Source organism: Geospiza fortis, unplaced genomic scaffold (genome assembly GCF_000277835.1).
Source record: "Geospiza fortis unplaced genomic scaffold, GeoFor_1.0 scaffold78, whole genome shotgun sequence".
Lineage (NCBI taxonomy): Eukaryota > Metazoa > Chordata > Aves > Passeriformes > Thraupidae > Geospiza > Geospiza fortis.
In genome coordinates, this window is record NW_005054339.1 from 126,749 (window position 1) to 152,125 (window position 25,377).

A 25,377-nucleotide genomic window follows, 5' to 3' on the forward strand; every position below is an offset into this window, starting at 1 on the left:
CCTGCTGCCAGCTCATTGCACTGTTGTAGTCTCACAGCTCAGGCCCTGCCCCAGAAGGGCTCCTGGCACTGGGTGCCAGCACTGCCAGCTCAGGTCTCTGGCACAGGGACAGTGGTGGCTCTGTGTTTCACTTTTCTTCCTTGAGTTGTGCCAGGGTACAGGGGTCCTATTTTTGAATTTCAGGTAAAGTGGAACAATTCAAAGGTTACACTGAGGTCCCAATATAAAGCTGTTTTTAGGACCCTGAACACCATTACTGGTAAGCACAGGCTGTATCCAGGTAAGAGTTGTTCACTGGGGCTGGAGGAGTGTCTCTGCACCATTCAGGGCTGTGATCCTTGAGGGAAACAGAGCTGCAGATTTTATCACTGCACCCTCAGGTTTGGACATAGCCTTCAGTTCCAGCTCAGGATCTTCCCCGAGGATGGCTTTGCTGCAGCACCTCCCCAGCCTTCAGCTGCACAAAGCACTGCTCATCTGCAGCACTGCCACAAGTTCACCCTGGCACAAGACTGACCCACTGCAGGGAAGAAAATGGGGTTCTGTCACCTTTTTCCTGTGTCATTACAGCACAAGAGCCTGAAAGCAGCTGCTCATGCCAGGCAGTGTGTGGGGCATCAGTGTAATAGTGCCAATGTTTGACACAATCTGAAAGACCTGAAGTGACCTGTAAAACTCAGAACATATTCTTCTTAGAGCTCAATTTAAATTAGGCAAGAGCAAGCTGCGGTTTCACCTCCAATAGCAGCATATCATGTATAGAGACAATAAAAAACCAGCATGGCAGGTGAGTTAAGCCAAACTATCATGTAAAACTCAAGGTCGCTTACCTTAACCCTTTGCACTTTGTTTCAGAAGCTTTAGGTAGATACAAGGTGATCACACAGCTGCTGGAGGCAGCCTGGTGTTCCTAGTCCATGCATTAGTACTGAAATGTTCTGCAGTGCCAGGGCAGTTCCACAGAGCAGCCACTGCATAGTTGCATTTCCAGTGGATTAATGCTAAAGTGTTGTACAGGTTGTGCCAGAGCATCCCCTCCTTTAGCAGGGATGAGGGAGACTCAAAGCACAGGGTCCAAGGTAATTCTCTTGTTAGTAATTAGGCTTTCTATGTTAGTGCAATACTTCAGGAAACCTTTAATTCTGTGCTCTTTCAATTCTAAGGAAGTAGACTTTCCATATTAATTTGATCTGTCCTCTAGTTCCAAGGTATGGCACATTACCTGTTCTGTCACATTAAATACATTCATTAAGGTTATCTAGCAAACATGTGGCTTAGTGCTATCCCAGCTCTCTGAGAAGGCATTACCCATTAGAAATCATTTCATAAAGCAAAAACATTCACAGCTGAAAAATGCACTGAACACAACAGAAAAGGAAAAAAAATCACCATAACTGTATTCCAACAATCTTTCACTTTCTCATGTGTTTGAATAAAAATAACCTTAAGGGAACGGTTACACTTTATGGAGAACTAATGTGCAGTCTTCATTCTCCTTGAAGAGGTTGGACATAACTGGGTCCTCTTTGGCCTGTACATTTTTCAGGTAATAATTGACTATTTCACCATCGAGTTTGTACTGGTGGGGGATGCTTTCATAGGGCTTCAGGTCCAGGTCCAGCACAGAAACAGAGAAGGTGAATCTGGATTTGGATGTCAGTACCACAGGTCTTTGCTCAGAGCTGGAAAATAAAACCACATTGCACATCTGAGTCACTGAAACCAGTATTTGTAATTTATGTGTCCCTTTACAGAAGTGACTCTAATGTTTATCTTAGAACTTTTGTGGGAGCCCAAGAAAATAAACTGCAGCTAATGTAGCACTTAGGAAACTCCAGCTTTACCAGTCCTGATGGGACCTTGCTGGCATCTCTTCGTTTTCCTTTCAGCTTCCACACAGCTGAAGGCAAACATTACTCTCATTTACTGTATTTAGCAAATCTAAGCTGTTTCTAGGTGGTGCATACAAAGCAACAGCCTTATTAACAGCAAAAGCAGAAAAGGACTGCAACTCCTACTGAGGCTCAAGGTAATAAAACATTTAGTGTGCTGTCCAAGCATGCTAAGGGATGGAGGAGTTGTGAAGTCAGCCATTGCACAAGTCATGTCCATCACTAACACTGCACTGGAGAACTGCAGGACAAATGTAGAAAACAGCATTCTCTAAAAATAAAAGGGCTCTGGTGAAGCAAAGCCCCCTGCAGAAGAACAGATTAGCAGTGCTGACACAAACCAAAAGGGATAATATTGTGGCAAAGCCTCCTGCCTGACAGCCAAAGCTGTCACCTCTTGATTTTTGCCTTGGTTTTATTCTAACTAGGCCATTAAAGGCAACTCAGCTTGAAAAATCTCTCCTATGAGAACACCAAGGCAGAAAAGCTGTACCTAGTTATACAAAACTTTGATCCTTCTGATCAACTTAAAACTCTTTGGAAAGAGACATGGGTCCTAAATATAAATATCTTAAATCAGAACTATACTAAAATGCTCACAGCCAAATATTTGGACACACCACCCCCACACACATCCCACACTTTTTTAAAGTGATTGAATTGCCTGAACAGTACAAACATCCCAATTTCTAAACAACTGGAGCCATTCCAAAGCAGGTACAGGCAGCTCTTACCATTCATCTTGCAGGCAGGGGGAAAGGGCAATCATGATGGAGCAGTCTTTAGCAGTCATTGCTATTCTGTACTGCTGCACCTGTACAACAGAAAATAACACACATTTTCTCTTAGATTGGTGTTTTCCTGAGTAAAGCATCCTGTTCCTTACAAAAAGCAGCACTGCACTCCCTGTCTTGGTATGTTGGCACTTTAAGAGCAGGAAATTCTCTCTGGAACAGAAGGTTGGCAGGAGCAGGTGCTTTTGCAGCATCCTGTGTAAGAGTCAGCTTTATTTCCTGCAGATCGTGCTCCTAAAGGCCAAACAGCACCAGTTCCTGCAAATGTTTCCTCAGTTTAAAAAGTAAATAAACAGTTTTCTTTTTCTCTCAGGAACTGGTGCTACAAGCTTGTTTTTAACTACTTCTGCTATGAAGATGCACCCTGACACAATGAAGCATTTTAACTGCACAGACCCTGACAAACCAGCAGTGCTGCCTCCATCCATTATCCAGCCCTTTCAGTGAGACAGGTTAATTAACAGGTTAATTAACACTGACAGACCAAACAACCGCAGAAATTGAGAAGTACCTTTGTTAATGCAAATGCCACTGTCCCATCATCTTCCAGGGAAAGGTCCAGTAGCTTCTCATAAAATGCTTCATTGTAAGGTCCATCTATCTGTAATGTACTTCTAAATAAATGTTAAAAGAAGATTTACAGACAGCCAAAATGATGTGCAGGTTATCAGTGTGATGTTTCCTCAGCAGCCCAGACACTCAGATTAGAACAACCCAACAATAACACTGATAAACATATCCAAGTATTAACCCACTGCCAACCAATATTACAACAGTCCCTGCTATTCCCAAATCACTCAAGATTTGCTGCTGCTTAGGATCTGGCTTGTGTGGAGTTTTATAAACATGAATCATTCTTAATCCACTGTCAGCTCTGCCACTGCAAAATTATGGGGTTTTTGCAAAAAAAATGGGTAATTTTCAAAATTTGTAGCAGTCTGCAGGAGCTCCAGAAGCCTTGCTGAAAATACATATATAAGAAATATATAAAAATAGATATCAAGATATTATTATATGTATATTATTTTGTACATAAGAAGTATAAACTGGGGGCAAAGGCATATCTGACAGGGCCCTGCTCCAACACCATGTGCTAATGGGGGTGTCCTGGGTTCCTCCTTTTCCCCTTTGAACAGCTGAACCCTCCCAGGGGAGTCTGTCCCACACAAACCCCCACAGATCCAAGAACACATTTTCCAGTGCTCTGCACAAGCAGCAGCAGCTCCTGAGTGAAGCCAGAGTGCCCTCGTGTGAGCACAGGAGAGGAACAGCACCCCAGTGGAGGCTGCTTGGAGCAATTATAATTACACTAATAAGCCTTATTTGAGAAAAAAACCACAGCAGCTTGCATTCATCATTGCAGAACATCATTATCCCTGCAGACACTCCCAGCTCTGCAGGTACTGGGGACAGGAGAAACCACCCCTTCCAGTGCACCTTTCTGCAAATACACAATCCCCAGTACTAAGAGAGTGTTCTCCTCTCTTAGCCTGTTGTGAACTTTCCATAATCATTACTTTAAAATCCAGGCCAAAGTGACCAACATGAGCTGGAAGCTCAGGTAGAAATTCAGAATGTGCAGTGCCATGAAGGAAGGTTGTACAGCAGAACAGAGTGTGGGCACAGAGCCAATCCTGCCTGCAGCCCTGGTTACTCAGGACTGCAAAGAAAAGCCACCAAGTCTTACCTCTCTTCAGGGAATTCCTCCAAGTACTGCTCAACTCTACTGTACAAAGGATAGAGTCCTTCAATATCCAGCATGTCAAGCATCTGAGCCTGAAGGGTTTTATAAAGGAGACAACCCCTCGGTAAACCAGAGCTTTCCAACTTATGTTTACCTAGAAGAAAATGCATTTTAAAATAAGGCAGACACAAGTTTTAACTTCAATTTGCCATTACATGTGCTTGTTTAAAAGTCCAAATACTTTTTTGTCCAGTCACAGGTAGGGAGAAACCTCCAAACACTTCAGTTTCCAAACAAAAGTGCAAGGTGCAGGTACTGCCCTGCACATTTAAACAGCTCATCTGGGACTGAAAACACCTGATATTCAACTCTACAAACTACCTAAAAAAAACAAACACCAAAACACACCCACACCCACTGCAATCTCCTCATTTTGAGTCCACAAGAGAAATTTCTCATCTGAGTTTGAAGGCACCACAAATTCACTTTGAACAGTATCAACTGCTGACAGTAATTTAGCATTTCAGCTCTGGGGTCTTTTTTATACAGTGTAAAGAATTGTATTTGCTATAATTTCTCTAGGACAGCTCCTTCTCCAGCACTACAACAAACCATGGGCAGTGAAAAAGGTCTTCCTCAAAAGCAGAGAAAGAAATGTGCTGTTTGTACAATTAGGATAACTGGCAGCATCTTGAATAATTAGAGTTTTACAGAACTTATGCACTGAGGAATTAACATAATTTACAATTTTCCTGCTCTCACTTCTCATCCCTCTTCCCTCTGGTATTCAGACCTCTCTTCACCAGGAGAAGAGCAGCTGAAGAAAAGAACATGAGCTGTGCCCTGGTGAGGGTTGACAGGAGCAGCAGAGAAAGGCAAAGTACAGGAGTTGTAATAAACCAGCCAAAGCTTCATCACATACATGGAACATGGAAATTCCCCACTCATCTGGAATACCTATGATTGTTATCAGCTCAAACTGCTATTTTCTTCCCTTTTTGCTGTACCACCTCCTGAATTTATTTTTATTTATTTATTAGATACAGTGCTGTAAGTGCTCCCTACAACGTCACATTATATTAACAACAATTATCTGGCAGCTACGCAGCTCAGAACTCTTTTTTTAAATGCCACCAGAATTCCCATTTCCACTCTCATATCAGTATTTATAACCAAGAGACAAAGATCTGAATTGTTACATCAGGCAAGGCTCTGAGAAAGCTGCTCTGGTGGGAAGTGCTCCTGCCCATGGCAGGGGACTGGACTGGGTGGCCTGTGCAGTTCCCCTCCAACCCTCACCACTCTGGGATTCCACAAACAGTAAATGATGGACAGTTTTTACAACATTATCCCTTACCATTTCTTACTAGCTCCTTATTAAAAGCACTTGCTTCACAGTAGCTTCTCCCTTGCGAAATGGGAACTGTCTTCATGTCTCCTGCCCTGCAGGAGTCGGTGCTGCTCAGCAGCGCCATGGTGATGACGTGGATCAGCTCCTTGACAACTGTCCTTGTGCACTGGGGGCCGCTGGCCAGCCCGTTGCAAGGGAAGAAGAAAGGTTTTAGGTGACGAGCAAGTTCATTCCAGTCACAGACACAGTCCTGGTCATCCTTACAGCCATAAATTAGTTCCCCATTCTGCAACAAGGAGAAAAAGAAATCTTTAGGCACATCAGGAAGTCAAGTTTTTCATACTGAGATATTCAGAGCATCAGGTCTAATATTTTAAGCATAGGAAAGTGTTATTACCTTAACAGTCTGCATACAGACACACAATATTCCCAATCTCCTAAAGATTTGTCCTCTTAAGTCTAATCAGAACCTGCAGTAACAACCTCTGAATGAAAACCAAAACCACTGTTTAAATCAAGTGCTACTTTCCCAACTTAATGGCCTGTGAGGAATCAGAACAATACAGGTGAATGATCCTTGGCACATTTTCCTATCACTTCTTTCTGAATCATGTCAGCAGTGAAACAGCACCGTGTGAAACACCCTTTTCTGTCAGCCCAGACTGGCAAAGGAAGGCTGTGAAAGGGGATAGAAAAGGTGTGATAGCTGCTTACTAGTACAAAAAGAGGGCAGCTCATAGAAGTTTAAGTAATTCATATAGTTGATTTAATATTGGAAATAAATTGAAGTAATCTTGTTTCCTAGAATTAATCTGAAAATCTCCACAAATCATCAGTTACTGCTTCATATTTTTCCTACGTGTCATGGAATGCCACTTTTTCCTTCCTCAGTGAGGCCTGCATCAGTGCTCTAACAGGAATCTAAAACAAAGTATTTGCAGCAACATGCCAAGTTCTCCATTTCCTTCTTCCTAAAGCAGTACATAAAGTTTTAAAACTTTGGTCACCTTAAGAGTCCTTTTCTTTTAATTGCTCCTCAGTGATTCCTTCCCACTAATTCATTCCCCAGGGAATCCCCAAGGCTGCCAGAGCTTCAGGAGCATTTGGAAAATGCTTTCAGCCACAGGGTGGGGTTGTTGGGGTGTCTGAGGAGGGCCAGGAGTTGGACTTGGACAATCCCCATGGGTCCTTCTAACTCAGGATATTCTGAGTCTGTGAATTCTGGGTAATTATTATTTCTCTGTCCTCATCTGAAATCTAACTAAGAACTTCCCTATTTCCTTCTCTTGATGGGGTCCAACAGTGATGGCCTGATTAGGTAGGTTTGAAAGATCTTGAGTGTTGAGATGCTCAAGTCAAATTGTTTAAAATCCAAGGCAAAAAAAGCAAGCAGAGATTTAACTTTACCTTAAATATTTTCAAGTTGTTCTGTGCCTCCTGTAATAAGCTCTTCAAAGCAAAGTGCATTCTTTGTTTATTTCTAGGGAAAACAAAGCCAAGAATGTTTCATCACAGCCTTTGGATGTTCACACCTGGCATGAGCACATGCACTGAGCACATTACTCACACTGAGGTCATGGCAAAGGCAAAGTGAACTTCAGATCTGAGTACACTAAACAGCTCTTGGGTGAAATGTTATGCTGCAAAAGGCAGCTCTGATTGCTGAGATAGGTGTAAGGGGGAAATAGCAGATTAAATAATCACTGTAAAGGTCCAGGCAAGCCAGCATTGATCATCCATAATAGCTCAGTGAAAGGCAAAGTAATCCAAGCAAGAAAGCTGTAATGCGGATTTTTTTGGGGGGGAAGGGGGGAAAACCACAGAATCCTTACCCTGAGAAGAGATCCAACGGGCAATATTTACTTGGTCGCTTCCATTTTCCATTGGCTACCTGTGGAAAACCCAGAGCACTGCTGTTAACCCTCTCTGCCTGGAACAGCTGCTCCCCCATTTTCACAGCCAGGTCTGTGGCACTGACATCCTGCCTTCAGAGGTCAGGACATTTAAACCACCTTGAACACAAAATTCATGACCACTGTGGGTGTTTCCCAGTCATTTTTAACTCAAGTCACTCAAACTGCATTCCCAGTGGAGAAAGGCTAAATCCCAGGGAGTCACAGTCACTCCATTCCAGAGTCTCAGCAGGCACAAGTCCATAACTCCATGCCTGTTACGTGCTGTTTGTTCTCAGTCACAGAATGCACTTGGGGAGCTGATCTGGGAAGGAAGTTCCACATCAGAGTTGACCCAATCACGGCGTTCATAGTCCCAAAGGCTGATATTGGATTTGTTTGCTTCCAGCTTCCCACAGAACTTGTTCCATCTCTCACTAAATAAATTCACACCCAGCAACTCAGCTGTGTATCCTCCTACGAGCTTTAGTCATATCAGAGATTCGAGCAAGTTTCAACAGGAAAGCAAGCCTGGAACAGCAAATAGAGCACAGTACAGCCAAAGGGAAGCAGGGTGACTTAATAATTACCTTTAGATGCTGATGCATACAGTAACGACACACCTTGTGCTTTATCTCCTGTGAAACATGGCTGGAAAAAGGAATGAAGCCACACTTTGGCTAAAACAAACAAACAAAATAAGATCGTAAATACAAATGTCTCTCTCTATAGAAATATAAAGGCATATAATTTGCAAATCTTTCCAGTTAAAGGATTTTTTTTTAATTTTAAAAAATTCCAGCACTTAAAAGCTGAATTACTCCCTATTATTTTAAAAAATAACAACATGCCAAACTGCTGTGGCCTACAGAAAAGCCTATAACACCTGGGAACTTCCCAAGTTTCAAAAGATGGGGAATTGGAAGAGAGAGGGGGCTGTTTCCTCCTACGGGTCCCAGTGAAACAGTGAGCTCTGCCTTCCCCCACCGCTGCAGGGCCAGAGCGCAGCACGAACACAAACACCCGCGTGGCCCGAGGCTGTCCCTGCACACCTTGATCTCGATGCAGAGGATGGGCCGGTGCTCGGAGAAGCGGAATGGCTGCAGCCGCGTCAGGTTGGGAAGGCACATGGCGTAACCGCTCAGCGTGTCCATGTCCTTGTCACAGCGACACTCTGCGACAGCAGGGGACAAACAACACCACAGGGAGATTAGCGCTGGGGCCTTTGCTCGCTCTGGAGCAGGCTCGGTCACCGGGTGGGGCGTGGGAACGAGCGGGGAAGGACAGGACACAGGTTTAGCAGCTGCAGCCAATTAGGCATTTGCACAAGGTTGCCCTCCCCATTATCAGCGCCTGGTTTCAGTTCCCTCAAAACTGTCCCAAGAGCTGCTGTTAATGGCCAGCTCCCAGCTCAGCCCAAGAAAGGTGAGGCCTGAAACAGCAAAGAAATGGATTGGCCAACAACAGGTAAAGTGACTCATTCCTGTATTTATTCAAAGATTTGATCTCCCCTTTGCTTACTGTGCATGACCTACCAAGCCTCAGCTGAGTCAAAAGGATCTGAAAACTATCACAAACTCAAGAGGCATTCTGCATAAAAATGCTTTGAATAACCTCTCTCCACGTGCATCCTTTGGGACACAGAAAGGTCTGTGAGATTGTAGCTCAAAGGTAACAAGAGCACACAGCCCCAGATTTTCAAGTACCTGTTACTAAACAGACATGCAGAACACACGTTCCTGTTACAGTTTCCACTGCTAAGAAAAATGAAAAATATACTGCAATAGAAAAAATAAATCCGAGAAACCAAAGCCCCAGGCACCAGCCTGTCATGCCATACTGCTTCACCAGGATGAGCAAGAAGCCTTCTGTCTCCAGCAATATGTTGAGGTTTGTTTTCTTTTTCTAAATTTAAGCAAAAGTACATCCTTCACACCTTCACAGCTGAAAGCCACTTGCCAAATCAGAAAGGCACAGAAATCTGAAGTATTAGAGAAGCTCTTTTGCATGTTACACAGGCTTATGGGAAGAGTAACATTGAAAAAAAAATCCTCGAGGCTTAAAAAAAATTCCTGCTAAAAATGGACAGTGAGATTCACTGTTGTGAAGCACCTGGACACTTCCCCACAAGCACAATGCAATCCCCAGCAGCTGTGGACACACTAAGATTAATTTGGAAAAATAAAACTAAATTCTATCATTCCCTTCCACCAGAGAATCATTGGGTTTTTAACTTTTATTAGACACTATCAACTTTCCTCACTGGTTCCTGCCACTGTGGACCTGTGCTCACTACATGTAAATTAATTCCTTTTTTTTTCCTGGATGAAAGGCATCAAAGCACTTGACTACAGTACTTTGATTTAACACTGTATTTATCTTCAAGGAGTTCTGCTAAAGCAGGAGTTTCTGGCCATTCTCAGGAACTTTTGGGAACATAAGACACCACAAGGGCCAATCTCTTTGCCTATTTTAGAGCTATCACATACTACTTTTAATTCCAGAACAGAATGCATTTTTTCCACAACAAAATTTCAACTTATCATTGTCTAAATATTAAAAAAAGTTTCCTTATATTCTGTAGTGTGATGCTTTTTTTACTTTAGAACAAAGGAAAATGCTTTACATTGAGGAAGCCCCTTTCTAATCCCACCCCTGGCACTTACCTGGCCTCTCTGGCTGGATTTTCAAACAGAGCTGTCTTACAAAGTCTAAAGGCAGTTGAATAATTTCCTATTGGGGAACAAAAAAGAAAACATTTTAATGCAAAAATTAATACCCAGTTTGGGAGTCTTGAAACGGAGCAGCAAAGTTCAGTGGTTACACACAGCACACTGAAGTCTGCAGTCAGCAGCTTCTCCCTCTGATTCATTGTGAACACCTCTACCTGCAATCACATGTAACACCTGCTCCTCTATAAAAACCAAGCACTCATTTAAATAAATGCATAGCAAAGAGCATTTTCAGTGCAAGTTTAATGTGTGTGAAGGAACCTGCATCACTTTGCCCTTTCCACAAGTGAAAAAGTCCCATGTCTCACATCCCAACCCTTCTTTGGCAGAACTGTGTAACTCAGTTCCAGGTGAAGCTGTAACTTTTTCACTGATCTGGTGTTCAGTGAACAAGATCTGGCTGCCCCGAAGAACAGAGCAAGGGAAAAGGTGACCCCTGACTGCACAGAAACCTCAACAATTTATATGAACCAGGTTTCTCCCCTTGTTTTGCAGTTAAAAATCTCTCTCTCTCACACACACCCCTCTTGCCTTAGGCAGAGCAGAGAAATGACCACACTTTTCACCAGCCAAAGCCCTGAGTACAACCCAATCACCTCCTCAGCACAGAGCAGGCTCCTGTTTGCATCCAAATGCTTCCTGTGTGCAAACCCTGTTAGTTCCTTTCACTGGCACTCAGTGTTCCCCCAAACACTTCAGTGTTTACAATGCCTAAGCCATTTATTGTAAAAACAAATCATTTACCCCATGGTGAACATAGTTCTCCCCAAAGAACTGCTTCATCACATGTTTTCCGAAGTCCACAATGTTCTGCAGATGGTGTAGTATTTCCTCTGGAGTCTGGAAAACAGAAATGCAGTAACTGAACTCCAAAATAACAATAAAAACCCTCCAGAACACACACACATCCTGGTCAGTGATTTAACAAATAACTTCATTGCTGAGCTTGGCAGGTCAGGGCACACTGAAGTCTAACAGACACATCAAAGGTGAAAATTTGTTTCCCTACTGCCTCCTCAGGGCTGGGACACACAGAAAAATGGTCACAAAAGATGATTCTTCAGTTTCAGGAGACAAAGCAGAGAGAAAGTGACAAAGGTGGAACAAGGGGAGACTGCTCAAGACTCTGACCATTATTCTTAAAACAGCTCAGAGAACTCCAGCAGCCCAAAGAGGCACCCAGCAGCTGCAGAGCAGAAGAGGCCTGGAGTGTCACAAAACACATCATGGAGATTGGGAAGAGAACAGCTGCAAAGACTGAGCCATACTCCAAACCTTGGCATGAACAGGTACAGAGCCTGCCATCTGTCCCAAATCCTGCCCCACACAGTGAAAAATCTTACTCTAATGTGATATTCTGTAATTTCATGAGGAAAGGTTTTCTATGAGACAAGATGCCAAAAGTTAGAAAGGAAGCTCATGAGTACTGGAAGCAGGACAGGGACAACTGCACAGTGAGACCTGGACAGACTCCCAGCAAAGGGGCTGTACAGCAACATGATCCCATTCCCAGCACTCCAGCACACTCTGCTCCTCTGCAAGGTGTTTTATTGTTACAATAGAGAACCTCCAAGCTACTCTGTCCTTTTGTAACACACACAAAAAAAACAAAACAAAAAAACCACCCAAACAAAAACAACTCTTAAAACCTCACAATAAGATTAAGTAGAGGAAAAGAAAGTGCAACACTTGGGTACGTGTTAGCAAATCAAAGAGGAAAAACAAGAGCAGGAGAAAAAATATATAAAGAGAGCAGAGTAAGAGGAAATAAAATATTAGAGGACAACACCCAGACACTGACATAGCCTAAAGAAAGGAGGAAAGACCGTATCCAGCACTAATCACAAATGACAACAGCCCCTTCTTTAACTTACACAAATGACAAAAGCCCCTTCCCTAACCTACACAAATCCTGGGTGGTGAGAAGGCACATTACATCATCTCATCAGGAACAGAAATCTCAGCTAATTCCCATTTACAGATGGTTCTGACCTGGTTTGCTGACGTACACAGCATCCCCAGGCTTGTGTTTGGTTGGGGTTAACTTACACACACAGACTCTCAGACTGAGAAATAAGCATTGCATTTAAATTTACTGCTGTCACTTTTACTACATGGAAAGAGTCACCAGTTAAAAAGATCAATACAACCATAAAATTATAAATCAAGCTTAATATGTCTTTAGGAGCAAGTATATTTGCTATATCTAAATGAAACAAAAAACAACTAACAGGCTATGTGGGCATCACCTTTTAACATCAAAAACCACTAAGATGAAAAGCTTTTGAAGGGACCCATCATTAATGCCAGCTCACTCACCAAAACTCAAATAGGCTTTCTACAATAATTTTAATTCTTTCATGAAGAAGATCATACACTAAAATAGCAATATGCAATTAAAAGCACTCCCTGAGGCTGACACTTGACTTTCTATTCAAGCAATGCAAGCTCTCCAGTTATATTATTGAGTCTTTTTGAACCATAACAATAAGGTTACAATGCACAATAATACCAACTTGTTCAATTACTGGATTATCTAATCCCAAATTCATAATTAAACAGATAATTAAATGTACAAAGCAGCATCCAGACTTCTTTACCCTTCCCAAAGGAGTTAAGCAGAAGAGACTGAGACCTATTTGTTCACATCTGAATTTCAGTGTGTGTATTACTAGAAAATATTTTGCTTGAACTTCTTCCTTCAGCATTGTTTCCCTTGGATGACCTGTGATGTCATGCACAGACACAGAACACTTCAGAACCTAACTCATTTTGCTTAAGTCAGGAATACAGATTATTCCTAAAAAAATAAACCAAAACATTTTCCCTGTCATTCTTGCTATGTTCAAGTTTATCTCAAAACTGATTCTCCAGGCTTTGTTTACTGATCTGATAATAAAATATTTATTCTGTTCTGCTCCTAGAAAAAATGGTCCTTTAAAAAAATCAATCACCAGAATAAGTAAATATATTCAAATTACAAAACCTTCTGTTTAGAGGGAATTGTGTATCACCAAGTCCACACATTCCCAATGCAAAGCAAATGCAGAGCTGGAGCCAGCTCTCCCTAAATGCAGCCCTGGAATGTGCATGCCCAGCCTCAGTGCTGTGGTAACTGCAAAGTCACTTCCTGCCCTCCTTTGTGATTCTCTCATACTCTGTCAATTTGTTAAAAACAATTACTATGCAACAATCTCTTTGAAGTTAAAATTAAAAAATTGAAAAACTAGAAAGGAAAAGGGGCAGGCATTCAGTGTTCTGCTTTCTTAAACTGCAGCAGGCTGACTTTTTACATAAAGTTGTGGTTTGTCCTTTGCTGCTATACTAAAAATTGAGATAAGCCCTGTTTCCTTTCTTGTGGTGCTCTGGACTCATCACTGCTCTTGTTAACACTAAACATTATTATCTTGGGCTACTACCAAAGCACAAGATACATTTTTGAAATCCTGCCAATATAAGCAGCTCAAAAATCTACTTGAATCGTACTTTGGTTTTACCAGATCTTTTTTCAAGTTAAGTAGCAGCAGAAAGACCATCAAATAACTCATACATGTGCTGTGTTCACCAATTTTGCCTTCCTCTGCTTTAGCAACTTGTCCCTTGTAAAACTGAATGCTTTTCACATTCATCTTCCTGATTTAAAGCAATGAAATGTCCTTCCTAGATGTTTATTTTACATTCATCCTTGTTTCTTTTTTCCTAAAATTAGGCACACACCAGTTCCCAGTAGAGCCCAATGTTTTCTGTACTCCCCTCATCAGAACAATGTGTCCCTGTGCCTCACATAGCCATGGTTCAGGGGCTGCTGAAACTCAAACCATGCCCTGTATCTCTCAGGTAACACACCCTAAAGATTCCTCTCAAGCTGAGGAAATGAAAGAATTTGAACCTTGTGCTCTCTTTTCTCATTTTTCTTCCTTGGAACACTGTGTTTATGTTCCACCTTTGTTTTTTTTATCATTTTTTATCCCTGTTAAAAGAAATCTAAAGTAACTCACTTCAGCTCCTTCTCAAGCAGGAAAACCTTATTGTACCATGGAAGAAACTGGGAGATTGTAAAAGCTAGGACACTCAGTCACCCACTGACAAAGGTTTTCTGTGAACATTTCATGTGTTTGCTCAGACTCCGTGGCTTTTTAGCTCCTGAACAGGGGGTCAACGGCAGATCCTGACCATGACACCAGGTGTGCTGCTCCTGTTCTGTCCCACCTGCCCACAGCCAGGAAAATTCCTTGCTTGCTCAGCATCCCTGTGCTCCCACAGGTGGATATGGAACATTTACACTGTGCCACAGCTGGAAGCTCTGCCCTCTGCCCCACACAGAGCCTGTGGTATCAGCACTCACATCAGCCCAGTTACATAAGGCAACCTCAGATTTCCTCCTGTTGCCAAAGCCCCTGAAACACAGGCACATTTCAAAACAGCCATTTGTTCTTACTCCTGCCAGCCGCAGCTCTTTCACATGTTTCTTGTTTCTCCTCACACTGGCTATTAGTTTACCCAAGGGCATTCAGGACAGGTTTAAATCTTACCTTGTTCTGGTTGGGGGGGGACTTCAGGAACCGTAGCACCACACAGCGCTGGAGGAAAACAGGAAAGAACAGGGATGCATTAGCATTTATAAACACCACAATTGTCTGACTCCCCAACGCACCTCTCTGAGAAATTAAGGGAAAAAAAAACAAACAAAAAAGCACATTTTAGATGGTTATTTCACTCAACTTGAAATCAAATACACCAGCTGAAATCAAACACAGCAATGTCTGCTGCCAGCTCTGCCTTCAGTTGAACGAGGCAGCCACTCTGCATTTCCAGTCACCAAGTACAGCAGGGAAATGCTCCCCCAGCTTACAGCACTGCTCTGAAAATCTGGAAAGCTCACATGGAACCACAAACACCCCGACCCTGGCATTTGTGCACCAAAGCTCCCCAAAAGGGACACAAGGCCCATTTCACTTACAGTATCAGCAGAGCATTACTAATTATTAAGGACACACTTACCAGTTACCAGCAGCAGCTACACAGCTGAACTCAACCCTAAACTAAACCTGTTGTGGAGTAAATATATAACACAGGAACAAATATAGCAGGTGTCCAAATGTTTTACCTTAAAACCATAGAAAAACTCACTATTTGTTTGTAATTCTTACAATTCTTATCAGTTTTGTAAGGATTCAAAAAGCTTGGCACTTTACAAACTAAAATCAATGTCTGACACAGTGTTAAGCACCTGCAACCTTAAAAGGCAACAACAGCCCTGCCTCTGGTCTACCTAAATAGCTGATACCAGAGATATTTACTTCCACTGATGTAGTTCAGCCTATTCAGGTACAATGGGTACAATACTGGGCACCACAGAAGGTAGAGACAAGCTCTGTTTTCCAGAGTTACCTCTTAGCCAGTCTGTCTCCATTTGGGCCTTCCCAAAACACACCAAAAAGGATTACATCCATTTAAAGCACTACCACAGAAGTACATTCAGATTTGCTGACAAAGACAATGCAGACAAAATGTCCCAGATGCACTTCAGCCTTATGGAATCCAAGCTTTTTCCCTTCCAAATGATTTGCCTTAAAAAGCTTCCCATAGCATGACAGCACCAGATCTATTCCATGTTTCAGAGCTGAAAGCTGTTTCTGCACATGCTGAGGGAGAAAGCTGCAGATGCCTTTAATTACTAACATTGAAAGAGGAAACAAGCAAAACTAATGACAGTGTGCCACCCAAAACAATAACAAAAGTGGATCCAGGTTCAGACATTGCCACTGAAAGCCAGACAAGGCCCCTTCCAGATCTATAAAGCCTCACACCACCATAAATCTCAACGTTCACCCACATCTGGAAAGCACTCTCACATAAAAGGATACTTTGCTGTTAATTTGATTTGTCCTGCAAGATGAATGCCCCAACAGCAAACAACATCCCACAAGATTCCCAGAGTGGGAATTACAGTCCCCTGGATTTGCCAAGATGCCTGGTGACACTTCCTCTCTCTCTGTCATTATGCCCTACACATGGGTAACAGAGCCCAGGCCTGAGGAGCCTGTGGCTCTGTGTGCAGTGGGTTATTCTTACAGTGCTTCAACCATTTAGGTCTCCTGCTTTAATTATTCATTGGTAAGTGGATCAGTGATGGAGTGATCTGATTACCACTTCCAATCCATTGAGAAACATGATTCTGTAATCTTTCAAGGCTAGTGTAGATATTTATCTTTTAATCAGTTCCCAGCCAAGATTCCAACCAGTGCTCTGGAAAACCTGACTCAGGACAGTATTTGTTCATCAGCCAGTCATTTCTGATTTGGCAAAATGACCAAAATTACATATGGCAAAAGAAGAACATGTTGCTGGCCTAAAGATGTCAAAAGGAAACACAGCACTGTTCAAACAAACTTCATAGATGCACTTAAACCAGCCAGCCCAAACTACATTTCAGTAAGACCATTAGATGATTAGAGGAAATAAAAAAAAAAAACAAAACCATCACCAAACAAACAAAGATCCACCCCAAATCCAAACATCAAAAAAACCCTTCAAACATTCCTTTCCTGTTTTGAGGCAAGTTTCCAGCTAGATACATCCCTTTGTGCATTCAATACCAGTTACACAGCACCAAGGTTAATCCATCAGATGTCACAGGTGCCAACTGCTTCAGAAGTATCACCACCAAAAATATTGGCCCACATTTTTCATGCTATTGCATTTCTGATTCACTTGGCTGATTCTTTACTTGGAAATATTGTGGGTGGTTGTTGCCATGAGGTTTTTTGTCAGTTATCTTAAAATGCCTTCAATTTTTGTATATTTACAGATTGAACATCAAATATGTGCCATACTTATCTGCATGCACAAGAATGACCCAAATTCCAAAGGGAATGGATCTCTGAAGAGGCTGTCACTACTCCTTAGCACTTTGAGAATCAGCTCAACTACATCCTAATGCTCCCTGCATTTCCCTCTCACAGCCAGTGGAAGGGCTCACAGAGGCACCTGGCACCAGCAGAGTATTCAGTGAGCTGGGTAACAGTCCCAGAGAGATAAAAAGATGAAAAAAGCAGGCTGCAAGCAAAGGAGAAGAAAAGAAACAGTGCACGGATGTAGGTAAATGTAACACATACAACATTAAAAGGCTTCCTATCTTTTCATGCAAGATAAGTTAGAAAAATAATGAATTCAAAGGAAGAATTCTCTACAATTTTTTTAATCCCTGCATATGTTCAGTCTCCATTTAGTGACAAAAGACTAAAAATAACCCACCCATCAGAACATCACACACTACAGCTCTCACTCTCAAATAAGGAATTTAAGGACAACTTTCACATGAGCAGCTTGATGATAACAATGTTCTTAGTGGCTCCAGGCCCATCCTAGGCCTACAACAACAACCCTTCCCAATTGTTATGGAAAACTGAAAACAAACACTAGCAACAAGGATACCAAAACTTGTGTCTCTAAGACACTTCCACAAGCGCTGGGCTGGAGATGATGTAACCAGAGGTGTTGGGGCAGCTCCATCCCCAACCACGGCGTTTGGAGTCTGCAGCCCGCAGCTACAGCCCCACCAAGAAAGGCAAACACCTCTTTAGCACCCCATCAGCACACAATTGTTTGGCTTAGAGCAGAACAAAGTTAAGGACTGCCAATAAGGAGAGAAGGAGCTGTGAAAATAGTCAAAATCGGTGGCATCACAGAGCAGCGGGATGTGTACACACAGCTCTTGTCCTCGTGTGTCCTGGGCTTGGTCCCCAAAAGCTTACCTGTGAGAACTTTTATTCTCCAGAGCAGTTACTACAGCTATTATATTAATCTTACTCAATAAAAATCCAAAAAATAAAGTAATCCTTGGTAGCTCAGCCAAAATATGACTGGAATCAATCCAGGTACTTTGGATTAGGCAGTAGAATTATGAAACCAGGATAAAAGCTTACATTTGTTTCTTTACAGCTTGGTGTTTGATAATGACCTTATTCGATGACCTCACTGTCATAAAATGCAGGCCTCCTGAACTGGAGAGTTTTTAGAAGTTAAACACAACTGGGGCAAATCTATAATCTGGATATTCCCCTTCAGGGAACAACCTCGTTTGCGTCATGATTTTTTTCAGGTCTCTTGGAACATTAGTAACAAAAATCTAGATAAGAGTTGGTGGCAGTGAAAGAAATAAGGAAAATTTAAATTAGCTCAACTGCTGGTAAGATTGCTTAGATATACAGAAAGATGTGTATTTTCCCTCTGCTCACGCAGGTTTAAAATAAGTTTCTGTCCAAAACCACAAAGAATTAGCCTGTCCAAACACAAAGCCTGGGAAACATCAGCTTCTCCTTCTCCAAATAAGCAGGTTCACGTCATTTGTTATTACTCTAATATTATTCTAAGCAGCACACATTAACTGCTTTTGTCTGGAGGCAAAGCACTACTCTGACATCTCCTTCCAAACTGGAAAAGATTCTCATCTCCTCGATTCCCAACTTGGGCTCACATATGCAAGATCCACTGGTAGAGAACAAGACTCTGAGAAGCAACTTTTTAATTCCCAAAAGGAACTCCACCCCCCTTCCCACACCCATCATCTTCCTCACTCCACAACACCTCATAAATTCTGGCATCTAAAAACTCACCAGTGTTTTTGCAGGCACTATTTGCAATTTTACATGACAAAGTTACCTACCAGCTGCTTAAAAAGGCACACAATACAGAAACAGAGTAGCTAAACCCATCTTTCTTTTAAACTTGTGCATATTAAAGTCACAAGTTTCCAATTATAAACACGGGTGAAACACTCTCCAAGACTGGTAACAAATCTTCTCTACAATTTTTACTCTGCTATTTTTTGCAACTAATTTCACACACCACCACCAGCCACTGCCAAAGGAGATGAAGATACAAAGTCAAATACTTTTGGAGAAAATAGTGTCTGTAAAGGCTCTGAATTTCTTTATACCTGATTACTTAATTCACTGTTTTGCTGACCCTGAAGAGCTACCAAGAACTTATCAAACACAGCTTAAGGATGCCAGACCTACCACTGAGGTTATTCAGTGCTACCTAATCATTGTGGGTTTACAACAACCTACAGCAATGGCACCTACAGAAAGTACATTCTGATTTTCAATCCAAGGAGAGAGACAAACTGAACACAGTGATATGCAAATATTGATTATTGACAGCTCCAAGGCTACTCTACATGAACTATGGAATTGTTTAGGTGATATTAAGCTATTCCTGCAGTAGCACAATGCAGCTGCATGCACTATTTCCAAACTAAAAAATTATTCTGACTTTTAAAATTCCACAACCCCTACAATTCCAATTCCCCTACATCCCACAACCCCTTCAATTCCAATTCTAGTTTTAGGGACTTGAACAGAAAACAATGGTTTTCTGTTCAGGAAATGCAATTTCTGGGAAGGAGGAAAATGGACAAAGAAGTGTTATCTTCACATTTCAGAAAAGACAGTGACAGGGAGAGATTGTGCTTCTGAGAAATGGTGGAACTCAGTGAAAACATGCCCACCATAGTGCCCAGGCACTTCAGCCAAAGCTTACCTTCATGGTACTCAACACAAGACATTTTCGAAGGTCAGTGTGCTGTGCAATGTGAAGGGTTATGAGAGATGGAAACAAACTAAGTACTAGAAAATTTTGCAGCTTTTGAATGAAATACACTGGTAGTATCATACACAATTGTTTTCCAACTCAGTTTTTTCTACATAAGGTGGATAAGATCACACAAAACAAAGTGAGGAAAGCTACATTTCCTGCCAGTATGGAGGAAGTTTAGCAATTGCTCACACATAGTGCAAAGAAGCATTCAGAAATAGGAACAATACTCTTTTATTTAGCACAGGAGTCCTTGAAGAACAATGGTTTTATTTCTTAACGTGAATAAAGGATCTCTGACATGGCATCTGGCTTTACACCATTCAATATGCCAAACCCTTATTTGAAAGCAAACCCCCCATGACACTTGTTTTCTTTAGCACACAGCTTGCATCAGACTTCAGGTGCTCATTACAATCTTTTTTTTCTGCTTGGTTATGATCTTGATTCCCATGAGAGTCAAGCACTACCTCAGGTTTCACTTTATAGCTAAGCTTCTATAACCTTGCAATGCACAGATGGTACCAATTCCAAGAGAATTTAATGATTGCACTCTGCAAGAGCGAGAAGGAAATGTCTGCCCTTCAGCCAAAGCAGCTAATCAGAGCACCTGAAATGATATCAAGTGATACACCCACTGCTATGAGGTGGAAACACATACCAGAGAGAGAGCAGGATGAATAAACCCATTGATGCCTGGCCCTCAGTGTGCATTGGCACTGCCTGGGTAGCACAGCACATGGCCCTCATGTCCTTGCTGTGAAACAAGGAAAAATGCTCCTTAACATTTAAAAGCACATCAAATACCTCATCCATCTGTCAGACAGGTGAGTTGTAGCAATCAGAACATAAAAACACATCCTAAGCTCCCTCCCTTTAAGCTGCTCTAAAGCCTCCTCCATCAGCAGCACACTCTCACCAGCTTTAAGCTGCCAAGTCATCTGATGGTATGCAGGGGAAACCAGGCATTCCAGGAAATTATTAATGGGGGGAGGAAATACAGAGTCAAAACAGTAAAAGGGATTAGAATGAAGTTAAATAATTAAATGGACAGTTAGAACAAGTGAATAATCCTCAGCATCCAGAACAAGTCAACCAGAAGGCACCTAAGCCAGCCTTGTGCTCATGCAGAATCCAGTGACTCTGCTCCTTCCTGAGCAAAAGCAGGCTGGGGAGGACACTTGCAGGAGGTCAGAACACATCCTTGACACTTTATTCCATGTCACAGACAAATCCACTGAAAAGCTGGGAGGGAGGAAGAACCAAAAGAGTGAATAAAGCAGGCTCTTAGACTGAGCACTCCTACACAGCTTTGGGTCAGCTTTACCCAAAGCAACCAACCCACAGCCACTGTCAGTGAGGGCAGATACAGAAAAGGCACAGAAACTCCATCACTGCATTACAAGCACTTGTAACAGACAAAAAAGAAATATTTTTGAGATAACAACTTGATCTCAACTGCAAAAGGAACTCATTCAAGTTTAAGCCAGTGCTGAACCCAACCAGAAAATAAAACAGGATCATTTTTAATCAAGGCTAATGATCTCCTGAGCTTGACTGCAAAACTGGGATTGGTTGTACATTTTCAATGGATATAGCCTTCAGCATTCTCAAAAGTCACACACACATGAAAAAAAAAAAGACCCAAAGTAGAGTTTGAATTTCCAAAGAAGGTCACCAAAAGACAAGTCTGCTCCAACACTCATTATCAGCAAAAGTTAGCACCTCTGAAATAAATAAGTATTCTGCAGGGAGGAGAGAGGTGCTGCTGCTGCTGCAGTTAAATGATCACTGTCATATGGGATTAGTGTTAGAGCACAGAGCTTCTGCCTGCTATCTCCATCCACACTCGTGCTGTGCTTCCCCATCTGCACCTACAAAACTCAAGGCACTCTTACAAGAAAAGTTTTAATTGCTGCCTTTCTGCTCTCTCTCCTCTCCACATGCAGCCCTGCTACCCAATGCCACCTTCCCTTTCACTTCATGGAAGGCACTAAACCACTCTGCATTCAGAGCATCCTTTCAGTGCAGAAACCTGGGAAACACAAGAGAATTTTACATCTAACCACTGGCACAATACTGAATTGAAATCCCAATACAGAATTAAAATTCCTTGATGCTGACCCAATCTAATAACTTGAGGGAAGTGTGTGTCAATAAAAAGCTTCACAGCTAATTCACAGAACTGGAAGTACTTTCAACTTTTAATTCTTTGTTTATAGTCAAGCCTTTGTAGATTGTACTCAAGTAGAGTTTGGTCAATTAATTATGGCATCAGCAGTCACATTGTACCTGTTTAGCCAAAGAACTAAAACAAATACAAAACTGTCTTTTTTTTCATCCACTGACCATAGATGTGTATGTAAACATCAATTAGCCAAGGTCAATGCAAGGAATCCTGTTTAATACAGGTGTCACAAAGGTTCCCAAATTCCACCTCAAACTGGTGATTGCCCTCTGTTCATAAAAACTTCATTCTTGTTCCCAGCAAGACAGGCATCTCTTCCTTTCTTTTCACTGATGACACACCCTGATTACACACTTGGCTTTTTCAACTGGTTTTCATAGCTGCTTCAATTTGGGCAGAAGTTCCTCTGGTTGTCTGTAATAAGTAAATAAAATGCTAAAAAATCAAAAGCAATGACAACTAAGAAAAAAGATCTATTACCTTTAGTTGTCAAGCTGTCTTCCTGTCCTTTTGTCTAGGTAGGCAAAAGGTGTGCAGGTGTGGGGGTTTTGTTAAACACTGTTTTGTTAGACACTGCTGAGATATGCACACACCCAAAAAAAAAGACAATGCTGGAGAGTCCAGGTCAAAGAAATGCCCTTTGAAATTAAAAAAATAAAAACCAAAAACCAAACATCAAACAGAACAGACAGAAAATTCTACAGAATCAGGTGCAGAACTCCTCCCTACATTACATGATTGCCAAATCCATCAGAAGCAGGAATCAGCACGGGTTTGGAATGTAAATACCTGAATCTCATCAAGGAGACAAAAACGTTTAAGTTCAAGTCTTATCATAACTGTGCCTTTCCCAATTAGTCAAATTAAAATTCAATAAATACAAGCTGCATTTTGCTTTTTCTGGTAATATTGTTCTGTAAAAGAACCAAGAGAGCAGAATGTGGCCATATTTATTCAGAGCAATATTCAGAGAAGGCCATTATTAACAAACTATTGTATTTATAACCACAGGAAGAGCAAAATTTCCCTAACTGAAGATTCTTTAATATAGAAATAATCAGCCCGTTCTATATTTTCATGAAATCAAGACAGTTATAGATATTAATGAAAAGAAAAATCAATCAGAACACAACTGAACAGAAAACAGAACACAACTGAAAAAAATTTGCTTTATAGTCAGGGACCTGGAATTTTTCAGGAACAGCTGGGAAGTTTAGGGGGGCATCAGTACTTACACAAACTGCAATAGCACAAAACAGATTCAGGCAGCTCCACACAGAAAAACAACAGAAGAAACAGGCCACACAAGTTTTGGGACTTATACAAAATGACATCACCAGAAAAAGCACCTTAAGAAGATTCTCTCAAGAAGACAGCAAGTAATGATCAGCATCATCCCTTTCTGCCAAACAAGACCAGAGGAAAGCTGCAGATAATTAATTCATTCGAACCAGAAGCTTTCAACTCTTTCAGCAACACCCTTCTGTCTAAACATACAATCCTGTCCTCTCTTCAAGTAAGTTCATTGCAACAGAACTGAACTTGTCATTATTCTTATAAACAAAACAACCAACAGCCACAGAAAAACTTTCATAATGCAAAGGCACTATGAGGAACAATCATCTACCCTGATTTGACACAAATCCCTTTCTCATAGAGTTATTGCAAAGTCCCAAACCAAATCCCTCTGTCCTCTCTGCAGAAAGTGAGCTCCTGCACTGCTTTGCAGCCATCATAATGCAGGTGCCAGCAGAAGCAGCTACAGACACAGTGAAAGCAGAGCCTGCTGCTAAAACACCAGATCCCCCTGTCTCCCTGCTCCTCTGCTCACTGCAGGGCTCTGTGCAGCCAGCACAAGGATTAGGAAGGATGCTTCTTAAGCAGCACTGGACATCCTGCATCTTTACCACAGGTCCTGAAGGGAAAATAAATATCCCAGAGAAGAGACATATTATTTGTCTAATACAGGCACCAAATTTGAGAATCTCCTGCAAGCTTCATTACCTGGCTTGACTCCCTCACCCAGACTCCTTAGCTGCTTCCCTTACCTTCTCCATCTCCCCTCCTTTTCCTACTTGTATGCTCACAGATGCTCTGGAGATGGTTCATGCATTTCCTAATTAAGTCCTGTACCAGAACCCAAAGATATCTGCTGGAGCTGCAAACATTCCAAGACACAAAGTAGATGAACACCAACAATCCAGGCATTTGAAGCCATAAACCATAACCTTTTGCAACAACATGACAAGGTTGTTCTAGACCATCTCACTGAATAAAAACCAAGCTGGGGGAAAAAGCCTCCTATTTTCCACTTCCCCACACTCACCCTGAAATGCAAGTTTAATGTTCAAATGTATTTCAAAATGAGGCTTTTGGTTACCACAATATCCCAACACACAAGAAGTAAAACAGAGGCCAGGAGGAATGTACATACTTCATGTCATAAAGCAGCTACTGCAGACTACCAGCACATGTTTCAACAAACAGCAGAAGGAAATCCAAGTTATTATCCCTAGAGCTGCTTACACTACTTTCTACAAACATCTAGTGAAGCCTTTTGAAATGAAGTGTTAAGTGTCCCATAAGAGCAAACAACTTACTCAAGTGCAGAACTCCAAAGGAGGATTTCCAGGTCTGATCTGGGCTGCAGAAAGACACAACAGCTAACCAGGAGATAAATGCTCTGCAGCAGTTCCTCTGAACCCTCTCTACTGCTCATGAGTAGGGAGGACAAGAGAAAGCATTGCTTAGCTCTCTTTTTAATAAAATCTGAAGCCAAATTTGAAGCAGAAGGAGTGACTCTCCACTAAAAAACTCAGTGGAAAAGAAATCTCCTTTCTAAACCACCTGGATGGCTGTGATGGTGCTTGGTTGAGGGTTTGTGGAGCTGTATCTGTATCTGTCCTGCAGCACAGATGTCTCACCAACACCTCAGAGTTACCAGCTGTATTTCACACTGGAATCATGAGGAAGGTAAGTTGTCTGATCATTCTAGCTGTTCAGCAGACTGCAAGACTACACAAAGGCCTTTTGACCACAACTCAGTTTCTGTTTGAATTAATTCATTTACAGCTTCAATAAAAACCAAAAGGAAAAGCTTGATAACCAGAGAAATGTGTACCATAGTTCTGTACATCTTCTGGAACTTTAGATTCTCCAGAGCTGAAACTTTAAAAACTCATGAAAGCAGAAGTTTGAGTGCTCATCAAGCAAGCAAGCACAGAGCTCCAGTGATAACAATGGG

General features: G+C 41.8%; 1 protein-coding gene across 1 annotated transcript; it reads right to left on the reverse strand.

The window, feature by feature from the left end:
• Positions 1-6: 6 nt before the first annotated feature.
• On the reverse strand, positions 7-19,897 carry IPPK (inositol-pentakisphosphate 2-kinase). The gene is made up of 13 exons (XM_014307640.2): positions 19,892-19,897; positions 14,878-15,003; positions 11,090-11,185; positions 10,280-10,346; positions 8,666-8,787; positions 8,204-8,293; positions 7,554-7,612; positions 7,129-7,201; positions 5,728-6,007; positions 4,374-4,524; positions 3,198-3,300; positions 2,627-2,706; positions 7-1,682 (listed from the first exon to the last, which is right to left on the reverse strand). The coding sequence occupies exons 1-13, from the start codon at positions 19,895-19,897 to the stop codon at positions 1,457-1,459; spliced, it is 1,479 nt and encodes a 492-aa protein (XP_014163115.2). The 3' UTR covers positions 7-1,456.
• Between the last annotated feature and the right edge of the window lie 5,480 nt (positions 19,898-25,377).

Bases quoted from the DNA above. Each gene is read 5' to 3' on its own strand.
- IPPK (XM_014307640.2), bottom strand. The intron at 11,186-14,877 runs GTAAGATTTAAA...TCTGTTTTCCAG, and splicing joins CCCCCCCCAACCAGAACAAG to ACTCCAGAGGAAATACTACA. The intron at 6,008-7,128 runs GTAAAGTTAAAT...TCCTTGTTGCAG, and splicing joins ACAACTTGAAAATATTTAAG to AATGGGGAACTAATTTATGG.